Genomic DNA, 20,067 nt, shown 5'->3' with positions numbered 1-20,067 from the left:
GCCAGCTTTGCACATGTGCTCTGCACAACTAAAACAATTTGAGTGGTTAAGGGGAAGAAAAAGAAGCTGGAAAAAAGCACTTCACCCTTTCTTTAAATGGGACTAGTGGGTAGAAAGAGTAGAAAGCGGATGTGGCCGGACAATGAAGCTATGTGTTTACACAATATTAAACCCTGGAGGAAATTCACTTGAATTCTGCGGGCGCTGCGATATTTCTACTGAAAAGCCGCTGCCAACACCACAGATAAAGGTTTTAGATGGAGCAATGTACGCTGTGCCCATTTGTTCTTCGTCCCCTATTTCTATTAAAAAACAACAGTGCTTTGATTAAGCAGGAAGTTTGCGAATTAAAAGATGACAATCGCACTTAAGCAATTCTTAAATTTATTTGTTTATCCAGTTCATCAGCACTAGATTACATGGCCAAGGAAGAAGTCTGAAATCAAAGGAAAGGAAAAACTGGCACTCGACTTCTCTTTATATACTGATACACAAACATAAAATTTAACAATATAAAATAAACAGAAGGAAAACTATACATTTAAGTATATACAACTCTGATAAATAGACTAATACTGCTTAGTCAATTGTTACTTTTATTTTATTTTTGCTTTTAAAATACCCAGTGCATCAAAACGTGGAAAGTAAAATATACGTTAAAAAAAAATCAGAATGGCTTTTCAAAAACATCTGCTGACCTCTCCCCAAAACAGTTTATTTTAGGACAAAACACTTCAGGTTCAATTCAACCTCTTTCTCCAAGAGAATTATTAAAATCTCTAAACCTTTTCGAAGCATCAGAGGAAGCTAAAAACCAGCCGACACTCAACTGAAGACTGAAGTGAAGCCAGACTACCAAGACAACTTTGGGAGAGTCATAAAAACATACAAAAAAAATTCCAGGTGTGTGAGGTATATGAAAAAATCTTATCCTGGCCTGTTGGGAAAAACGCGGACGCAGCCAGCTGTGTGATATTCCAGTTTAGCCCCTGTGTTAGAGACTGAAATACAGAAAAGATGGGGCAGAGTTTTACCCATCTGGTTGGGCTCCGCCCACCAGCGCTAATTAATCTCCATGGTAACAATCCAGAGCCACAGTCACTGCAACTGGGACTGCTCCTGACCCACAGGGGGAGCCACAGAGCGGTCACGAACAGGACTGAGTGCTCTGAGGACTTCCCAGCGGTAAAAAAAAAACACAATCACAGTGAGTCTCCAACGCATCCCCTCATTCTGCTAGCTCATTCGAGTCAGCAAAAACAATGAATAAATAAAATGACAGCATCTAAATGCTTTGAGGGAACAGAACCAATAAATGCAGTGCGATTAAAAGGGGAACCTCACTGCTTCACGTTTATACAGTCAAGACCAATCATTTCTTTCTTTCCACCAAGCTGGAGTTAATGTGACATACCAAAGCACTTTGGGGGGGCAAAATGACCTTAACTGGACTGGTTGTTTGAAGATTCATCTTTTTTTTCTTGAATCCTGCCCTTTTTTCAGCCGCGTTGTGTTTCTAGCTGGAGAAGCAGAGTTGAAGAAGGTCTTCTGAACGCAGGATACAGCCGACATGATATTTGAAGAAGCTCCTTCACGTGCAAGCTCTCCATACAAGACTAAAACGAACTAAGTGTCACAACGCGGGGGGAAAAACAGGATGTACTAAACCACTTTAAGTTAAATCGTCTCTGTCTTGCCTTATAAGGAGGCTAAGAGTTTTCGGCTGGACAAAAAAATATTACCCAGATATTTTAAACAACCTAAAAGAGCATTATTGTGTAGCAAAACTCTTTGTTTTAAAAATACTGTGTTTTGGATGGCTGTGATTAGCCAGTACAAGCACAAACCTTTAGGGAAGCTGCCCCAAGGATGTAAAATGCAAATGAGCACAGGGGATGATTAGTCGGGACATGATTAGGGACTCCAATGAGAGAGGAGTGACTCAGGTACACAGCACTTGTGGCTCCTATGTCTCCCTAGACATACTCAAGAGTAGCAGAGAGGTGAAGAAACAACTTTGTAAATTGTTTTATGAACAGCTCTATGAAAATCTCACTTGCTGTTTTTTTTAATTTTGTTTATGGCAATATACAAAATTCAACAGAAAAGGACAGTCTGTGAGACCATGAGGCAGTCTGTGACGAGAAAGGCTGACTGGCGCTGCCCCAGTGCTCAGGGTCAGGAAAAGGCACATGAACCAGGCTGGAGAAGGGGTTGAGAGGATTCTGGCTGAAATATTACAGAGCAGAGAGGTCTGGTCTGGACAGGAGGCAAAAGGAATTCAGCCTCAAACAGTCTTTACATTTGGCAAATCCACAGCTCCTACCGAAAAGAGTAAGGGAAAAAAACAAAACTGCCATTTCTACTTCTACTCCAGCTAGTGAGGATTCCAGTCACAGTCTGTGAAAACCCAGCACTCTCCTCTGTGACTGGCCTTTCCCCACCTCAGCTTCAACTGGCCAAAAGCAATCGGAAAGATCCGATTTGACTGAAAGGGAAAAACAAGCTGAACCCTGCCGACAGTGGTTCTCCAGCATCGAGCAGGGACCTGAATGCCAGCCCATGTTCGCAATCGATGTTGCGTAGGTTATGAACTTCAATGAAATTCACTGTCAGACAACTAGCTAAATCTGTCTTAACCACTTGTTCCTTTGTCCTTTTTTCCCCATTAATTTTCCTCCATATTCCAATTCCTCTGCAGCTTCTGTGCTTGTGTTGTAGCCCATTGCACCTGGATGGTAGCACTGAAGAGCAATGTTCCAGCAGAAGCCACAGAAAGATGAACCGCACACTCCAGTTTGACCAGAATCCCACATGAACTCAGAGCAGGCAAAGAGAGGGTGTGGAGATTCGTTCCCTATCTTCTTATTTCTACCTGAACTTGTACAAGCAGTCCTCTGTGCTACTTTGGCATTTCAATCATTATCGAGTTAGCATTGATAAATAAGGGATCTTTCAAGAGTTGTCAAATTTAACAAGAGAAATTTGGCTTTGATGGCACATTTCTGTTCAAACAACTCCAAGCAACTCTCAAGCTTGGATCTCTATTTTTCTAACCTCATCTCCACACGTTTCAAAAGACCCTTCCGTTTCAAGAAAAAGCACTCTCCCATGAGGAAGCAAGAAAAATAGTCTCAAGTGAACAGAAACAAAATTTTAAAAACTAACAACAGAAATACAAAACAGAACTTAAGTTCCTGAAAGTTTACAACGAAAATCCTTAAGATCACAAAAGCTTCTGGCAAAAGTCCACTTTGAAAAAACCCTCCTGAAAAGTAAAAATAAGGGTGCGGCCTCTTGAAAAAATAGATGCATGTTGTATATCTGTACACAAGAGCAAAAAAAAAATCTGTTCAACTTAGTTTTTCATTCTTTCTAAGCAATTTAGAACATTTTGGTTGGGGTGCCACATTCAGTCAGACCTGCTGAGTTGAAAAGACAAACGAGGGGGGTTGTATGTGTGAGGCTGGATGTTTGGACAGAGAGCTTGGGCTCTGGAGGGGTTGAGGAACCACAGCTTCACCCAGAGGACAGAGAAACAGAGGAGTGAAGACAACCCCCTGGGCAACGAAGCAGGCGGGTGTGAAGGCAGAGAGGCCCAGGAGAAGTGTCCAGTAGTCCAGATCAGCAGAGAAGCAGCAAGCCACCCTGCCCGCCTCTGTTCCACCTACCTCCCCCAAGTCTAACCCCGCCTCTGACCCCCCAAAACATGCCTCCCCAGTTCTAAAACTAGGTCCGCTACTCAGAGGAGGAGTAGCTCAACACAGCACGAGTCCCACAAGTGCAAAAATGTCCAGCGTGGATCTAGTGCCTCTTCATTGAGGACACTTTCTTCTTCCTGGCTGCCAGCATCTCGTAGAAGGGGTCTCTGCTGATGGCAGCTCTGAGAAAAGACAGGAGAGAGAGAGAGAGCTTTTGTTGTAGTGTGGTGAGTAGGTTCATATACCTCCCATTACTGGATCGATGAAAAAAAAAATGTTCTCCAACACCAAAATCCAGAAAGGCAAACATCACATATTCCAAGGTTAAAAAACCAGATACACGCAGAGACCAACGAAAGGTGCTGAAATTCTTTCGCAGATACATGGAAATGTAGCCTCTTCCATGTGACTGCATACAAAGACAAACACGGCACAACTGAACTGACACAATGACAAAGACAACTAACCGCATGCATGCAGACACACCCCCACGCGTGCATGTCGAGGAGAGACACAGATGAGATCTGTCACCAAGAGCTGATTGGCACGGCTCTCCGGCACAGATACTCAGTTAAGACAAGCGAACACAGAGGAAGGGGACGTCTCTCACTTAATGCACTTCATCCACTCGTCCTTCTCCTCGGTGGTGGGGGCGGAGATGCGGTAGAAGGTGTGGTTGCCCTCCACCACACGCCCATCCGCCTCCGTCTTGCAGGCCTTGATCACCTGGTCCTTGTTGTCGGGGATGAAGAGCTCGAAACAGTTCTGGGACACAGACACAAGCAGACAGCCCGGCATTAGACCAGACGACAAAATCACAAACAAGAGGAGGCCATTTTGCCCATCAAGCCCTAACTGATCTATGGATCTCCTCCAGTCCCTTCTCGAAAGAAGCCTTCAGTAAGTACTAGCTTCAACAACATGGTCGGGTATCTTCTTACACTAGTAGCAACCCTCTGGGCAAAGGATTTTGGATTCTAAATTGTTTCCCTCAGGTTCATTTTACCCTCTATAGTCTAAAGTCCACTTTGTCAATGACTGTACTTTGTCCAGTTTGAATACTTGGAGCAAGTTCACTCATTTGTCTTCTCTACTCAAATGAAAAGGGTCAGTTCCTTCAGTTGGTCAATGCAGGACGTTCCCTTCAGTCCCTGCTATTCCTGTACCCATTTATACAGCAGGGCACATGGACTTAAGGGGCTGAGGCTAAAATCATGTGTCTCGTTCATGCTGGGAACATGGGTTACAATAAGGCAAAAAAGAAACTAATTTTGTAAATCTGACGGCTCGAGAAGTAAAAGAGAATTGACTCTAAGAAAGCCGTCAAACTGTAGCCTACCTTTATTTCCCTTGACCTCACCCTTGACATGTTGAACATCTGAGTTAAGATTCCTAGAGGCATCCTTTCCGTTCTCTCGGACTACTGTAAGTGTGTAAGGTACAAATTGGTTACTACAGAGCAGCTCAGAACATGACTCACTGGCTTCTTGGAGTCTTCCACTTCTCGGATGCTCAGGTTCTCCAGGGGGATGATCCCTCTGGGCTCCTTGTCCTGCAGTCAGGGAGACAGCTGTCAGAGAGCACTTGGTTCTCAAACACCGAATGGACCGGAAAACACGACTACACCACACCTGCAGTAGCTAGACAAGGTGTCACGGCGCTCTACAGAAGCCGTACTAGACTAGTGGGCTGTTTTCCCCAAGTTCATACCATACTTCAGCCGTTCCTTGGGGTGTGCGGCAGCACACGGTAACTTCTGCACGCAGCTAAAATAAAATACCAGCCTTGCCGTGCACTCCCGGTGCACCCTGCACTCTCGCAGAACAGACTTGACGAGGGCCTTAAGCTATGCCTCATGTCAAGCAGACCTTTCAAAACGTTAAAGATAATGAAGGCAATTAACGGATCGTCACCCTGTGCCCATTACAAGTGCCGCGCTACAGCTACGGCCATGGGGGAACGTCATAGCACATCCACCCCGAGTCAGCTATGGGCAATATCGTCATAAAAAGCTTCGCAACCTGAAATATCTGACACTTTTATTATACTGAAGGGGCCAAAAGGAGGCAGCTGCAAGTAAGTCAGATCCAAAGAGCTACGCCATTTCTGTATAAAGGAAAAATAATGAGCTGACGGGAAACCAAACTGAAGCAGCCAGACAGTCTGTCTCGGTTCTCCCAGACTGACAAACCCTTCAGGGGATTTCTCTTAGGGCTAAAGGACACCAAATGCACACCGCCGAGGTGTGCCCTGTGAGTGATTTGCTCTCCTGATGAAGGTTCACCTGGTTGGACTTTAAAATAATGACTATGTTTCCTGTGGTTAATAAGCACTCAATATTAATAGATTAATAAATACCGACAAAAACATTACCACCAATTGATAAACTCTTTCAGGAAAGCAAACGGACCTGTTCAACGTTAAACACCTTACATCAGAGACAGGATGTTCTAGGCACCACATAAAGCTGAAGTGTCAGCCCTCAATCTTCCCTAGACCACAGGTGCAGTATGCACACATTACACCGAGACCACACTAACAGGAACAGGGTTTCATGCTGGTTTGGCAGGGAGGGGTCAGGCCCAGCGACAGGAGATAAAGAGCCCGGTCTGTACGGTCTGTACTCACAGTGGTGTACTCGAAGTAATAAAGGCAGTTGTCTGTGAGGATGAACCATCTTCTTTTCCAGGTTTTTACTCTGCCACCTGGTGGACAGAAACATGGAGGTCAGCCGAGCTCTGACACCGGTGTGGTGGTGGCGGTGTTGAGGAGGGGGGCGGCGCGACTCGCAGAGCAGCAGCAGCAGGGGGGGGCGGGGGGGGGGGAGGCGCAGACGGACACATGGAGAGACAGACAGACAAATGGAGGCTGCTGCACCAAAATCACTGGGGCAGTTCCGATGGCTCACTGGGGGAGAGAAACCCGAGCTCCCTGAGCGCTGAGGTTTTCCTGGGCCAGGAACAGCACGAGCATCTCGCCATCACCCTACAAACCCATTCCGTTCCACTGCCACTCCACCCCAGACGCTCCGGTTGGATCAGTTTAGTAGAGGCGCTACAACAAGCCCATGAAAGGCAAAGGAGGCAAAAACCTCAACAAACCACAACTGCTCCACAAGCCAGCAACTACCTCCTTTTCGCTTTGCGCCGCCCTAGTGGCCAGCGCGGGCGGGTGACCCCGAACCTCATGGGAGATCCAGCAGGAGGGGCAGAGGTGTCCTCAGCAAACCTCCCTTGTCCTTTGTGGGGGGGGGGAAAGTGAGCAAAAACAACCTTTCCAGACTGGGAATGAAGAAATGCCTTGAAGACGTTGTCAACAGGGTGGAAAAAGAAAGAGATCGCACCTTTCATAAATCCTCTGGTTTATACACTCTTGACAAGCATTCAGTCTGCCAGAGGGTGACCTCAGCACCAAAACATTCTTGGTACTTTTACAAAATCACTGATCTCCCAGGCTGCAGCTCAAGCATGTCATAGATCTGCTGACCGATACCCATCCTAGCTGCCCAGAAAATGAAACTAAACACACCAGGACTGAAGCAAACACATCCAAAGACAGTGGTTCAAAACTGAGCCACAGGTTACATTCAAGTACTGATTGCCTGAAGTATCCTACCCCTGGTGAACAGATCACACTGCTTCTGTTACTGATGACCGGGTACGGACAAATCCTTCAAACAAGTAGGCCACTTCTTATCTCAAAGAGAACCACAAAGTCATCCCTGAAGCACTAACACACGTTAAAAACCTAACCTAGCAAATTTCCATTTATTTTTTTTTTACAGAAAGCTTGAAGGTATTGTTCAACACTTGCTGTTAAGAGGCAGTGGGCTGTCCAGGCTGTTGACTCATGAATGGACTGCATTCACAGCTGGTGTTCTCCACTGCTCTTACTCTTGGTGCCCAGTTAACCAGCACTCAGCACAACGGGACTCCACATCCAATGGGCTCTAGCAGCTCCATCCTGCAGCTTTCATTCTTCACAGTGAGTATTAAGTGTGCGCAAAGTGGAAAACTAAAAAAAGCCAGCTCAAAAATGCGGGGGTTTACCTAAGCAGGACAATGTACTACAACATGCTGTGCGCACAGAGCAGTCTGTCAGTAATGGCCTGGCCAGGCAGCACTCCTGATGCACACTTACATGTTTACTGCAATTCCAATGACCAAAAAGATTAAATACAGACAGGACAACTGTAAACCAAACTTGACAGGAAACAATTCCTTTGAATGCCTAACTTGCCACTTATTGGAACTTCTAATTCTGCAGTTAAAACCCCCCATCCACAGACAGCATGTGTCAGCTGTTCCCAGATCTGACCTTTCTCATTTGGTTTCCTACCGAATTGTAACTCAATCTCAGAAGCAGATGGCGGCTGTTTGAGAGGAAATAGGATAGTCCAAGGGGGTGGGAGAAATCTAGGGGGGAGACTCGGGATACCCTAATAACAACAACAACACCCTTCCACACACAACAGAGGTGGAACTCTGGGTCTGGAGTCACCCTTCACTCAACACCATTCCCATCAACCCTCAGGAAAGCAGAACGCCACAGAACACCACCCTGACATCGCAGCACAACGCCAATGTCAGTGTAAGCGCAGGGGTACAACAAAATAAGAGCACACACGCTCATAAAGACTGACATAAGTGTGGTGCAATCAATGGGATGCGGCATAAAACATCAAAAGCTTTAGGTCCTGGAGGTTCCTCTCCCAGCTTGCAAAAATCTGAAGGCAGTAGGAGACAGCCACAGTGACAACTCCAGTCAGGACAAGAGGAACCTGTTTCCAGGCAGCCTCAAAGGAACACAGCGGTGGACTGGGCCCGCGACAGGCCGCCAACGCAGACCCTAACTTTGCCACTCCCTCCAGAGGAGGGATCCCCGAGGTGCCTCCCTGCCTGGACAGCCCCCGGCCCCGGCCCATCTGCAAACAGGCGGAGGACACAGACAACAGCACACGATGGCGGGATCACGGGCGCGAGTGAGGATTGGTTTGCGAGTGTTAATGATCACTTCATTCTGAGTCAAGCAGCGAGGGTTTGGGACTGGTGTGGAGAGCCCCAGACCGGCTCGGCCGACAGGGGGAGTCCCTGAGCACTGTCCTAACTCCCTGCCTGAGCAAACAAGGAAGAAATCAAACCCCTGGAACTGAGTACTGTTTGCCTTAAAAAGCCCTTTAACTCCCTTTGCCCAATTCCTCCTGAAACTGCCTTCTAGCTCTCCGGCACACACGTCTTTAGAGGCTCTGCGTTCCTCTAGACTTCATCCATCCCAGGATAACCCATAAACTGGAGAACTTTATTTAAAATAACCTCAATAAACTACAAGCAAAAACGAATCCGAAATCAGCTAATGATTTCTCACAAAAGGGTGGAACCTGCCTACAAATTTCCCGCATAGTACAGAAATCACCACTGTGAAATTTGTTTCTGTATTGTATGGGAAATATTCAAGAATACAAGACAAAGCAGAACCTAAAACATTAATTGCATTTTTACTTCCCTAAAACAAAGCAGCATTTCTGATAAAGGGGTGTTATTTTAAATCTGCTACCAACTCCTAAGTACAATAGCTTTCTAATCTTTAATGGAAGAGTTTTAACGCATATTTAAAATATCAGTGAAGTGTCTTATGCAGGCATGGGTAAAGAAGCAGTAACCTCTGTCTGTCTGCGAATTGCTATTTACGCCCCCTACCATCAGGTCCTGAGGCCTGGTAGCGTCCTGATGAGCTGGTCAGCTGAGAAGGGTGGACAAGCCCGCGCTCACTCAGGCCCTGTGGTCCTGGGGAGGGACAGCCCCACACCCCAGGTGCCCCCAAGACAACCCTGCCCCTCCACACCAGTCCAGCACCACACCGGAGCACACCGTGAACTTGGAAGTTTATTGGAACATGAAGAGAGCAGAGCTTGGGTCAGATTTGTACAGGTGCAGTATTCCCTTTCGGGAGTCTCCTCCAGGTGTGCATTCGGAGCGCCCCAGCCAATTTCTCCAAAGAACAAATCTAGCGTGCAGAGAGCAACAGCCAGGAGGGAAAACTGAATAATATTGGATATTGGGAGACCAAGAAGTGGAACTCTTGCACGAGTCAACAAATGAAAACCAATCCAAGCAAGATCCGGGAGACATATTTTGGAGATTGAGGAGTAATGCAAAACGCATAAATCGGGGACGGAAAACAGCAAAGTAGCCAATTCCAGAGAATTCCATGGGTCGTCCAGACTCAAAGTGCTTTCATGAGTCTTGCTGTGACTGTCGACAGGGGGAGCTACAGGGCTCCAGAAGGGAATACTGCAGCTTCCAACAGAGACCCACAGGTTGAACACCACGGCAACAGAGAAGACTAACTCTCCACTAGTACAGGCAACACCGCGCAGCTGGGCGCCTGCCCAGAGCTACGACAAGCACCCAAAAACGACAGAGAAGCAGCACAAGGACATCCACCAGCTTGGGAAATAAAAAAAAAAACAACAAACAAAAAAAGTAAATAAACTACAAATTATATGAATTAATATTTGAAACAGAAATAAAAAAAAACAAAACAAAAAATACAACTAAATAGAGAATGGTAACAAAAGCAAGGCTTGACCACCAAAGCACCCAGGAGAAGAGCTACGGGCTATTGAAGAGCAGATGTACATACCTCCTGAAGAAAGAGAACAGCCAAAATCATGGAAACAAACAAACAAACAAACAAACAAATGAGGAAGAAAGAAAAATAATTAAATCATAAGAAATCAGACCCTGCTTATTGGCAATACAAAATGTTCTATGCAATATTTTACGAAGCAGGCACCGGACATCTGATTGTCTACATTTGATATTTTGAAATGATTTGTTAATTTCCATTTGATCTGGAATTAAAAAAGAAATCCATGACGATCAGAACTGATTATCAGGTATTTTCACCAAGTGGGCACTTTAGGTCCAGGCTTTCTGAAAGGCCTCCTGCTATTCGCTGTCACTAACATACCTGCTTTACAATGCAACTGCAGAGCACTGCTGAAAAGTCTCACTAGAGGGCATGCAACTCTCAATTTAATAATATTTCAGAAGAAAAGTCAACTGTTGCAGCTTCATGAGCTTCCCAGCCAAAAAGAAGCGAAACTGCATGTGGTCTACATAGATTGCATCGCCTTCAGTTATATAAAAACATTTTTTTTTTAAATTCCATTTGGCCCTGGATTGCTGCCAGGCTTTCATTGTATTGTGAACACACTGGTTGTTAAAAAAACCCACAAAGCAACAAAAAACATCCAAATAAAAAAAAAACACTGAAACTCTGTTAATGATAATTAATAAAGAAAAACAAGACCGCCATGCTTTGTGATATATTGCATATCATCTAACAGACAGGTGAAGGAATACTCCAGTGGCACATTGTTTACGTGACGGGTCATGTCACTAACTTTGACACCCTCGATGTTTATTACTGCTCAATATCCCATCAAGATGCTGCTGGCCGAATGAAAATGCTGCCACTCATGGGGTTTCATCAGATAAAAGACTGTTCCGGTCCCCCACAATCAGCATTAACAGAGCCACGGGGATATTATTTGTAGATTTGTACGTGAGCTTCTCGGGTTCCTGCACTGTTTCGAGGAGCCTGAGCGGCCCCTGGTGAAGACAATGCGCCGCTGGAGAACAGCTTCTCTTCAGACTGCATTTTCATGACATAACCCTGCAGCCTTTGCTCAGATCAGCCTGGTTGAATTCCTCAATTTCTTTCTTGTTTGCTTCACTTGTAATTCAAGAGCCCACACACACACACACAAAACCCAAGTGGCACTTGGTGGGGGGGGGGGGATTAGTTACATCCAACATGTCCCCCTAGTTTACTTTCTTCCCAAAATTCAGGCTGGACCTGTAACAACTAAAGGGAGAAGAGACTTAAAGGTGTGTGTTAGGCTGTCGCACACAACCTTAGTTATTGAAATCTGCGATTCTGCCTATGGCTTTCACAGCTTTCTGTAACATTCTCCTTCTTTGTCCCTTTCCTGCACCTCAGTTTGTTAACTCCCCTGTAAAGGGCAATTATTGCGAACAGAAAGGAAATGAGGCTGTAAGAAACTGCTTGTCTCGTATGAGAATCGATGTCTCATGGGAAGAAGCTACAAGGGAGTGGGGAAGATCTCATTGACCATGGTTCATAGATACTGTAGATGCACGCCATGTCAGAGAGGAATTTGTTCTGAGATCACTCCTCCTTCCGCCCCATGTGGTCTCTTTAGCACTGAGAAAGCTGCGAAGTGAAGGGATGGAAGGCAATAGTGAGTTCTCACATGGGGCATGCTGTGTGTGTGTATTCTGTGTGGTTTTAATAATTCATCTCAGGCTTGATGCTCCTGTCTGATCTCAAGGCCACATTCATAATGCATTGAGCAAGAGCGCACGCTTCAAATGTCTAAACACATTCCCAGCCAGCTCCATGGAGTGCGTTTCCCTCAACCAGCCGTTTCCTTGTTTAAAAGATTCAGAACATGTTCGAGACACCGTCGATGGCATTTCTATCTGGGAGCAGCATAACGCCTTGTATCCTGATCTCATCAAGATCTCGGAAGCGGAGCAGGCTGGGTCTGGTCTGTACTGGGATGAGAGATCTCCAAGGAAACCAAGGTTGCTGCTGACTGGTTTTGATTCTTCTTCGTGGGACTTTAAAGCTGCTGTCCTAGTCTTAATAAAATCCTGAACTGTGCACAAAGCCATGGCCACACACACACACACACACACACACTCAACAAAGGAGATTCCAGGATTGTTTTTACAGGCCTAGTTTGCAATGCCTCCGTGCAACTGAACCGTCATGAACTGTCCCTTAATGCTGAGACACGAGCCGGAGGCCGGACTCACCGAGCTTCAGCAGCCAGCCCTCGCGGTCGGGGTTGAAGAAGGTGTGCGTGAGGTCATTGCCGTCGTCCTCTGGGATTTTGAAGGGCTCGTTCTTGATGCTTTCATACAGGTTCTGCAAGTGTGAAGCCAGCAGTGCAGAAAGACAACACTTCACTTTCACACAGAAGAGACGACCACCTTTACACAGCAACCCAAACACTCTTTGTCTTCACACCCTTTGGAGCATCTCAGAAATTGAGGCAGGCCCATCTCAAACGACTACACAAGATGAGCAGCATAGGAAAGCAGCTGAAGATTTTTGTTTTTTACAAAACAGCACATGATCTGGTTGAACAAGACAGCTATAGATTTTTTTATGAGCCCAGGGTTGGGATCGGTACTTTGGAACTGGACTCTCAGCGCTGCGGACGTGGATTTGCTGTTCTCTCTGTCCTAAATGCATAGGCCAAGAGCTCGACCCAGGAAGGAAATGTGGGAGCCACTGACCCGGAGCAACTCCTCAGGCAGGTCGCCCCCATCATTGATGCCCCGGTTCATGGCGATGAATCGCTCCACGGACGGCTTGTCCTTCACATTGGGGTTGTGCAGGCTGGTGTTGAGCATGATGATGGCGAAGGACAGCACGTAGCAGGTGTCTGTGGGTCAAGCCGAAAACGGAAAGCAAAGACTGTTGCTTCATGGCTCATTTCCAAATAGAAAAACTGACTAGGACTCAACACAAAACCACCTGACTTTAAAGTTCGCCACTCTCACAAACCACCTCATTAGCCGCCCGAGCAAAGTCGAGGTGACGGGGCTCGATTCATCATTTGTGCTCGCAACTTAGTTCAAAAGGCCGGTCGGTCTAATGTAGTGTTTAAATATAAATGCCAATCACCCTGCCTGAAAGGATGCCACTTTGGGATGAAAGAGCATGACTGCGTGATGAACACAAGGCTCTTTCCATGCTACCCTGGCTCTGTTTGGAGCACAGCTGACACAGCAGCACTTTAAATTTAACACAGCAAGATCAGCAGAAACAGCATAAATAATGTATCCCTTTAACTCCCAGTCCTGCTACATATAGTAAGATTCACAGGTCTGTTAACATTCAGAGCATCAAATATTCAAAAGCCCCAGTATGTACTTTATTGATATCGTCCTACGTAATATCTTTACAGGTCTTTAAAGGAATGGACTTTAGCAAGGCAGACTGTTTGGAAAGATTAAAGCAGCATTAAGCCACAGTGGAAATCACAACTGATCCATAACAGTTCCTCCATTTGAGAAACCACATTCTCTTAATTCAAGAAAAATATGTTCTTGAATAGAGATACTTTGGAGCCAACATCTATGTACTGTACGAGATTCCATAATCGATGGGAATACTGAAGAACCAGATGCCAAAGGAGGGATTTGCAGGCTGGTTTTTAGATTGGGAGATCTCAGGGATCATCTTGTCACCTTGACGATGACCCCTTGCCCTGGCTGTCCCTAAGGGCATTACCCTAAGATTCTAAGATCTCCCTGGGCACTGCCCAGAGATGCCATTCAGAACCTCTGCTCGGATAACTTTGCCATCCACTGTATCCTGAAAGACATTCTGCGAGGACAAATCCTTCAGGAACCCTCAGGAAAAGCGTTCAGGCACCATTCACGCCATTCGTTCCATCACGCCAGCTAGATCTGCCACTCAGCTGGAGTGTCCAGCGGCCTGCCACGAGGACGTGAGCCCCAGCAGCACCTGAAATCACTGACCTGTGGACTGGAAGACCCCAGGATTACACTGGCAGTAGCGCTGGGCAAAGGCCTCCATCATGCGGTCAATCTTCTGTGCCTCTCCGGGCAACCGGAAACTCCACAGGAACTGCCTGCGAGGAGACGACCACGGATCCCAGTCAACACGGATCACGGTATTCACCACGACACTCAAAACAAATGGCAAGACTGTGGGCACTAATGAACACAGTTCCCTGTGGCTACACAGTGAAAATCTGAAGAACAATGCAGTCATCACCATCATCATCATCATAATAAAGTGCCAAGGACACCGCACATGAATCACTGTACATAGTGTACAAAGTACAAAACACAACAGGGAAAAAAAACAAGGGCTTACAGGTTTATATATAAAGAATGTAGGGCAATCAGACATAGGCCGTGGTAAAAGGGTAATGCAAATCTTAATATTAAGGTAATTTTTAAAAAGTAAATTGTTTTTTTATTTCTTGACAATTCATAACAAGTGTTTCCTTCCTACAAGGGACAGTAGCCCTCCTAGGGAATTACCGTAGAGCCTGCACCAGGTTCAGGTCTGTGAATTCATGCAGCTCCACGAAGGCATGAAGAACCTGGATATTGAAATCATCCCTGCAAAATACAAAACAAAACAGCAGGTTCAAAACTTTTTGTCCCTACTAAATAAATCCGGGAGGATAATCGTTTTAATAGGAGTGAAGAATGAAAAGCGAGTGCATCTCTCTCAATTTCAAGCGGATTACCTCACTCTTAACCTCTGCGACCTCTCAATAAGAGATCCTCCCCAGTGGGGGTCTCAGGGACCCCCGTGGGAAAGGAGACACTCCGAGGCGGAGGGGGCGAGCCCAGCTCCCTGCCTGCCCCCCTGTTTCAACACCAGGGGCTGCAGATGGCCCTTTTCCCTCCACTGCCCGACGGCTCACTCCGCTTGTGCATCCCAGCTATTCCAGAGCTCCGTGTCGGGAGAAGCCGCCCCAAGTCATGACCGTACACCCTCCACGTTGCACAGCCCCGTGCCCGAAAGCTGCGTTTGTAACCCACGATTTAGCGATTCGGTCTACTTCCACCCCGGTGATCCAAAAACATAGCGGACTCACCCCAAGTCCAGACTGTATGTTATGAAAATGCAACCCGGAACTGGTTCAGAAAGACGTCCCGTTCAAAACATGTAGGAGGGTAAAACCACTGCAAGTGCACACTGTCATCACTCACCAACCCCAGCACAGCACAGCACAGGGCAGGGCAGGATGTTTATAACAGAGCCGATCTGAAAGATAGACCGCAGAGCAGGACTGTGGCATGCAACCTAGGTTTTCAAATACTACTGAAATTGACCATTTCCTAGGAAAGCTAACTATGGGAGCGGCAAGCTTTTCAAATAGGGCCTGATCGTTTTTGAGGGCCCCAGCTGTGAATAAGCTCATGCCTAAGGCTTTAATGGGCTCAGGGTTTTCACAATGACCATTTCCCGAAGCAAAGACGGTAGAAGGGCTTTCGGATGGAGCACGGAATACAAGGTTCTTTTCCCTGCTTTGCCACTGGTACGGAAAGAAAGGGAGGAAGGAATAAAAAAGGAAAAGATCCACTAATCCAGTGGATAGGCCTTCAGCTGCTTATGCTGTGCTTCAATATTGTAAATGCCAAAGAAATAATGTTCTATGAGGAAAAATGTCAGTTTATAATGGGGGGGGGGGGGGGATATGTATTTAGATATACCATGTCCCATCTCTTCAGGCATCCATGTTATTGCTGAGGCTGGACTTTCAGAGACAAATTACCACGCTCTGAACGGATCACCGATGATTCTATTGCAATGTCCATCCATCCATTTTCTCAACTGCTTTATCCAATTCACTGTCGCAGGGGAAGCACTGCACACAAGGCAGCCACCCCAGAGCAAACATACTGTAAAGCCAGCTCAGAACCTTTGATCTGATCAACTCTCATGTGCAATGCGTGCCCTACATTGCAGAGAAATGCTGACAAGACCAAGACGCCTCATTCACTAGCTCCCTCCACTCGGACTGTTTTCAAGGGCTGACTCCCTGGGTCAGCCTGTAGCTCCTCATGACCACCTCTCCTCGTGCAGAAGATGGAACAGAGCATAGGCCGCGAGGCCTGGACAGTACGTTTCCCATCCCCTCCCCACTGCGGGGCTCCTACAGCGGAGCCCACACCACCCACACAGCTGCTTTCTTCCGCTCGGGCCTTCCCCAAGTGCAGTCACTTCCCCCCGCAGGAGGGAGGGAGAAGGTCGGCACAGGCAGGCCAGGGGAGCCGAGAGCTCGGGAGACAGGTGCCAGAAAACTGCAGCTGCAGATTTAATACCTTTTAAAAAAAAATGAAATCAAATCTTTTGATTTATGTAAATATGCCTGAAATTCACCACGTCTGAAGACATCATAATTCAATAATAATGATAATTCAATACTAATCAGGTCTACAGGACACTACAGTGGATTAACTTGTTTGATAAGCTTTCATTTTTATTCTCTTGAAAGTTAACAGGGGTGGTGGCTGTAGCTAGATGTTCTGTACTGATTCTCAGATGTTTAAATTTCACCTTTGAAAATATCCTTTAACTTAATGCTATTTTTGGAAAGGGCCCGAGGCACGTGTGCAATGGAAACTTTTTTTTTCCTCGTAGTGCAAGGGTGGTGCACAGAATGTTAAAAAGATGCAGCACCAAGATAGTAACTCCTTTCCTGTGCAGACCTGCTTTCCATGGTTAGTGATGCATGGAGGAATTTTTAAAATTCAGATTACAGTGCTGTATCAACGTGAAAACAGCTCTCTTCAAATCTCTTCAAAGGCTAGCTGCTGGAATCAACGGACTGGATAGACGGATTGTGACGCAGTGCTTTCCAGCCCTCGGTCAGGGGCGGGAAGGCAGTGTTCCGGTTCTCTCCGATTTCCAAGACATCAGGAGACTGTAGCCAAGGATAAGCCAGGAACAGATCCTGTACGCAGACACCACCAATATCACAGTTCCACAACTCTAAATGAGTGCAGAGGGTATTAAAAGTATATTTGATCAACCGTGTTTTATGGATAGACCATAAAAAAGGAGTGCCTCAGCACGACAGTTCACTGAAATATAAGAAAATGTTCATCTGAATTTTGCCCCGATTAAATCTCTTAAGATTCTATATCCAAACCCTTTTTTTCCCCAGCCCGTAACAGAAAAGTCCTCAGAACAATATCACAGAAGGCCCACAGCCCACAGCACACCCTTAGACAAGACAGATGCATGCGGAAGCACAGAGACCGGCACACACGAGCCTCGTGCAGCCCCCCCAGCCGCCCGGGCGGGAAGCAGCTGACCTCTCGCCCAGGTAATCCCCGATGGCGGTCTTGTTCAGCCCCTCGCCCTTGTACAGGAACTGCGCGATATCCTCGCAGGTGTTCTTCAGCAGGTCGTTCTCGATCAGGAACTGGATCCCCTGGGGAGGAACAGGCGCACAACCAGACAACAAGCAGGGTTAGACCATGACGGGGCCCTCCCCTGCTGTACCCCAAAGCTCTGCCTGACGACTGGCTGGGTCCAGAAACTCGCGACAGCTTACCTTTTTGGGGTCCATGTTGAATTTCTTACGGCCCATGGCCACCTGTTTATTCCTCTGCATGTTTTTCCTGCAAGATAAAATATCAATTCACCTCAAAAAAACTTAAAAATGCAGTAAAATTTAAAAAAATTAACTTTTATTTTATTATCATACAAGCATTATATTTGGTGATGGGTGTACCTAACCAGTGCAGCACCAGCTTCACAATAATCTTGGGCACACTGCTCAAAAGGAGGTCACCCCTAACACTCCCCAAACGTAACTAGGCATTTCCAAATTAGGGTACCCAGAAAGTGAGGTGCTTGTTAAAACAAAGAGGGCCAGCAAACTGACTGTAGAAGAGGGAACTTTGTGTTCTACCATTTAGTTCCCCATGAATAAAGCACTCTGAAGACAGGTGCACCATGGTTACCTTACAAGTCTCTGATTTTCAATAGTAACCTAAAGCCACTGCCTTCAAGATACAAGCTTCTTTAACCTTGTTAATTTACATGAATATAAACATATACAGCACACACATGTGGAAGCTTGGGTGCAGACATCTATACGTGCCTTTCAGTCATTTCCAAAAGTAACAGGCATTCTGAATTAAAGTCACTATTATACCTCTTTTCCTCTGGGAAGTGAGGCAGGCAATATGTAGAGGCAGCTGTCGTTTCCAATTATAACTTGTGTTGGTAACTAATCCCGCCAAGGCGGTATCTGTGTAGTTAACAGTATCCGCACTTAAAGATCGTGTAGTGAGAACCGAGAGTGTTGCTTGTGCGGGGCTTTTCAGATACTCCGCATCATAGGGAGGTAACCCAACACGATATGGAAATGGTCTGGAAAGAGACTAGCTTTTGTAGCAGTGGTAGGTCTGGCCTGGAGAAATGCCCAATCAGCAGGTGTGGAGCTGTGACTGTGGGCTCTAGAGAATCAGTGACACTAGAAGTCTGTGGTTTTCCTCCCATTAGAACCCTGTTGCTGCACTCCTGTTCAAAAAACTCACTCAGTTTCTTCCTCACTTTGTTTCTGCTTGCTGCACATGCTTTACCCATAGAATTGGGTTTGAACAAAAGCATCAACCAAATAAATTATTAATGAATTTACACGGTTTTAAGTGGTGAAATAAAATTCTAAAAGCACCGCAGATTTTAATTTTTCTTCACTGCAACTCTGAAAGGGTGCTGTAGAGCATGCAGGTGCCTGGGTGTAAGATCTTGTTTGGGGGAGAAGAAAAGAGGGGGTGTTAACTTCAGTAGTAGATGAGCCCCCTAAGCCCAACCGGGCCCACAACACTGTCCCAGGAGCGCTCCCATTGCTTGCTGCCGGACCAAAATAGCCCTGAATAATTCACAGGCAGCTCATCAATATGGATAAAGATGATTAAACATTTAAAAGGCCTCTTTAAAGATTGTGAACAGAGTTTTTAGGCCTTGACGTTATTATTTAATGAGACGTGTACGGTCGATTTGAAGTGCGTGCCTTTATTGTGGCTCGGTGTTAATCTGAGTCCAAGCGCAAAATGAGCTGCGTGTCCCCAGTGCCCTGGAGCAAGCCTGAGTGACCAAGAGAGGTGCCCAAAGAGCTTTATTAAATTCCTCGCCTGCACATTTCTGAACACAAAGGTACTGTTGCTCTGGAGGCACTATAGAGGGGAACAATCTCACTTCGTTTGAGGGGGATATGATGCTCTGGTTAAGATAAAGTCTACAGAGTAGAATATTGTCTGACAACTTGGTTCAGGTTTTTGAATTTCTGGAAGGGCCTGACCAAGACTTAAAGATCAACAGTACTACAAGGCCCATGGGACACAATACATGCGAGGTTTAGGAGAATTTTAGACTCAAAAACAGGGGGCATTTATTTACCCAGAGGATCATGTGTTTCAAGCAGATGTTGTGAGATATTTTAGACTGATTTTCTTGCCACTAGCATCCAACCCAAAACTGGTGGGCCATGTAGACATGAGTAACATCATTAAACTCCTCCAGCTAGTTGTCACTTTTTCTCCCGTGATCGATTCTTCTGATTTGCCCAGCAGCTTCAGGCTTCGGGCTCACGCAGTGCACCCTAACCCTTACCTCTCTTCAGTGGATCCCAGGTTTTCAATCTCATTCGTGACCTCTGCTATCTCATCCTTCAGACGCTGAGAAGAAAAACAAGGAGGAGAGGGGGTGTAAAACTTTGCCAAGGAGGGACGCAGCAAATTGACTCTTCAGCCCATTTTTC

At 46.1% G+C, this 20,067-nt stretch overlaps 1 protein-coding gene across 4 annotated transcripts in view; it reads right to left on the bottom strand.

The window, feature by feature from the left end:
* Nucleotides 1–367: 367 nt before the first annotated feature.
* The window catches only part of LOC102689330 (cytohesin-1), a 100,937-nt gene continuing 81,237 nt past the window's right edge, over nucleotides 368–20,067 (bottom strand). For 3 of the 4 annotated variants that reach the window (XM_015356309.2, XM_015356308.2, XM_015356310.2), the window contains exons 3-13: nucleotides 19,920–19,984; nucleotides 17,854–17,920; nucleotides 17,612–17,730; nucleotides 14,819–14,899; nucleotides 14,288–14,400; nucleotides 13,037–13,185; nucleotides 12,550–12,662; nucleotides 6,330–6,408; nucleotides 5,182–5,253; nucleotides 4,312–4,466; nucleotides 368–3,883 (exon numbers count right to left, since the gene is read on the bottom strand). In XM_015356309.2, coding sequence (XP_015211795.1) covers nucleotides 3,805–3,883; nucleotides 4,312–4,466; nucleotides 5,182–5,253; nucleotides 6,330–6,408; nucleotides 12,550–12,662; nucleotides 13,037–13,185; nucleotides 14,288–14,400; nucleotides 14,819–14,899; nucleotides 17,612–17,730; nucleotides 17,854–17,920; nucleotides 19,920–19,984 — 1,092 coding nt within the window. In that variant the 3' untranslated portion in view covers nucleotides 368–3,804. The remainder of the gene's footprint in view (nucleotides 3,884–4,311; nucleotides 4,467–5,181; nucleotides 5,254–6,329; nucleotides 6,409–12,549; nucleotides 12,663–13,036; nucleotides 13,186–14,287; nucleotides 14,401–14,818; nucleotides 14,900–17,611; nucleotides 17,731–17,853; nucleotides 17,921–19,919; nucleotides 19,985–20,067) is intronic. The other variant, XM_015356307.2, reaches the window with a different exon arrangement.

The sequence above is a fragment of the Lepisosteus oculatus genome, chromosome 9, assembly GCF_040954835.1.
Source record: "Lepisosteus oculatus isolate fLepOcu1 chromosome 9, fLepOcu1.hap2, whole genome shotgun sequence".
Taxonomy (NCBI): domain Eukaryota; kingdom Metazoa; phylum Chordata; class Actinopteri; order Semionotiformes; family Lepisosteidae; genus Lepisosteus; species Lepisosteus oculatus.
This window is presented reverse-complemented; position numbering and strand designations above follow the sequence as displayed.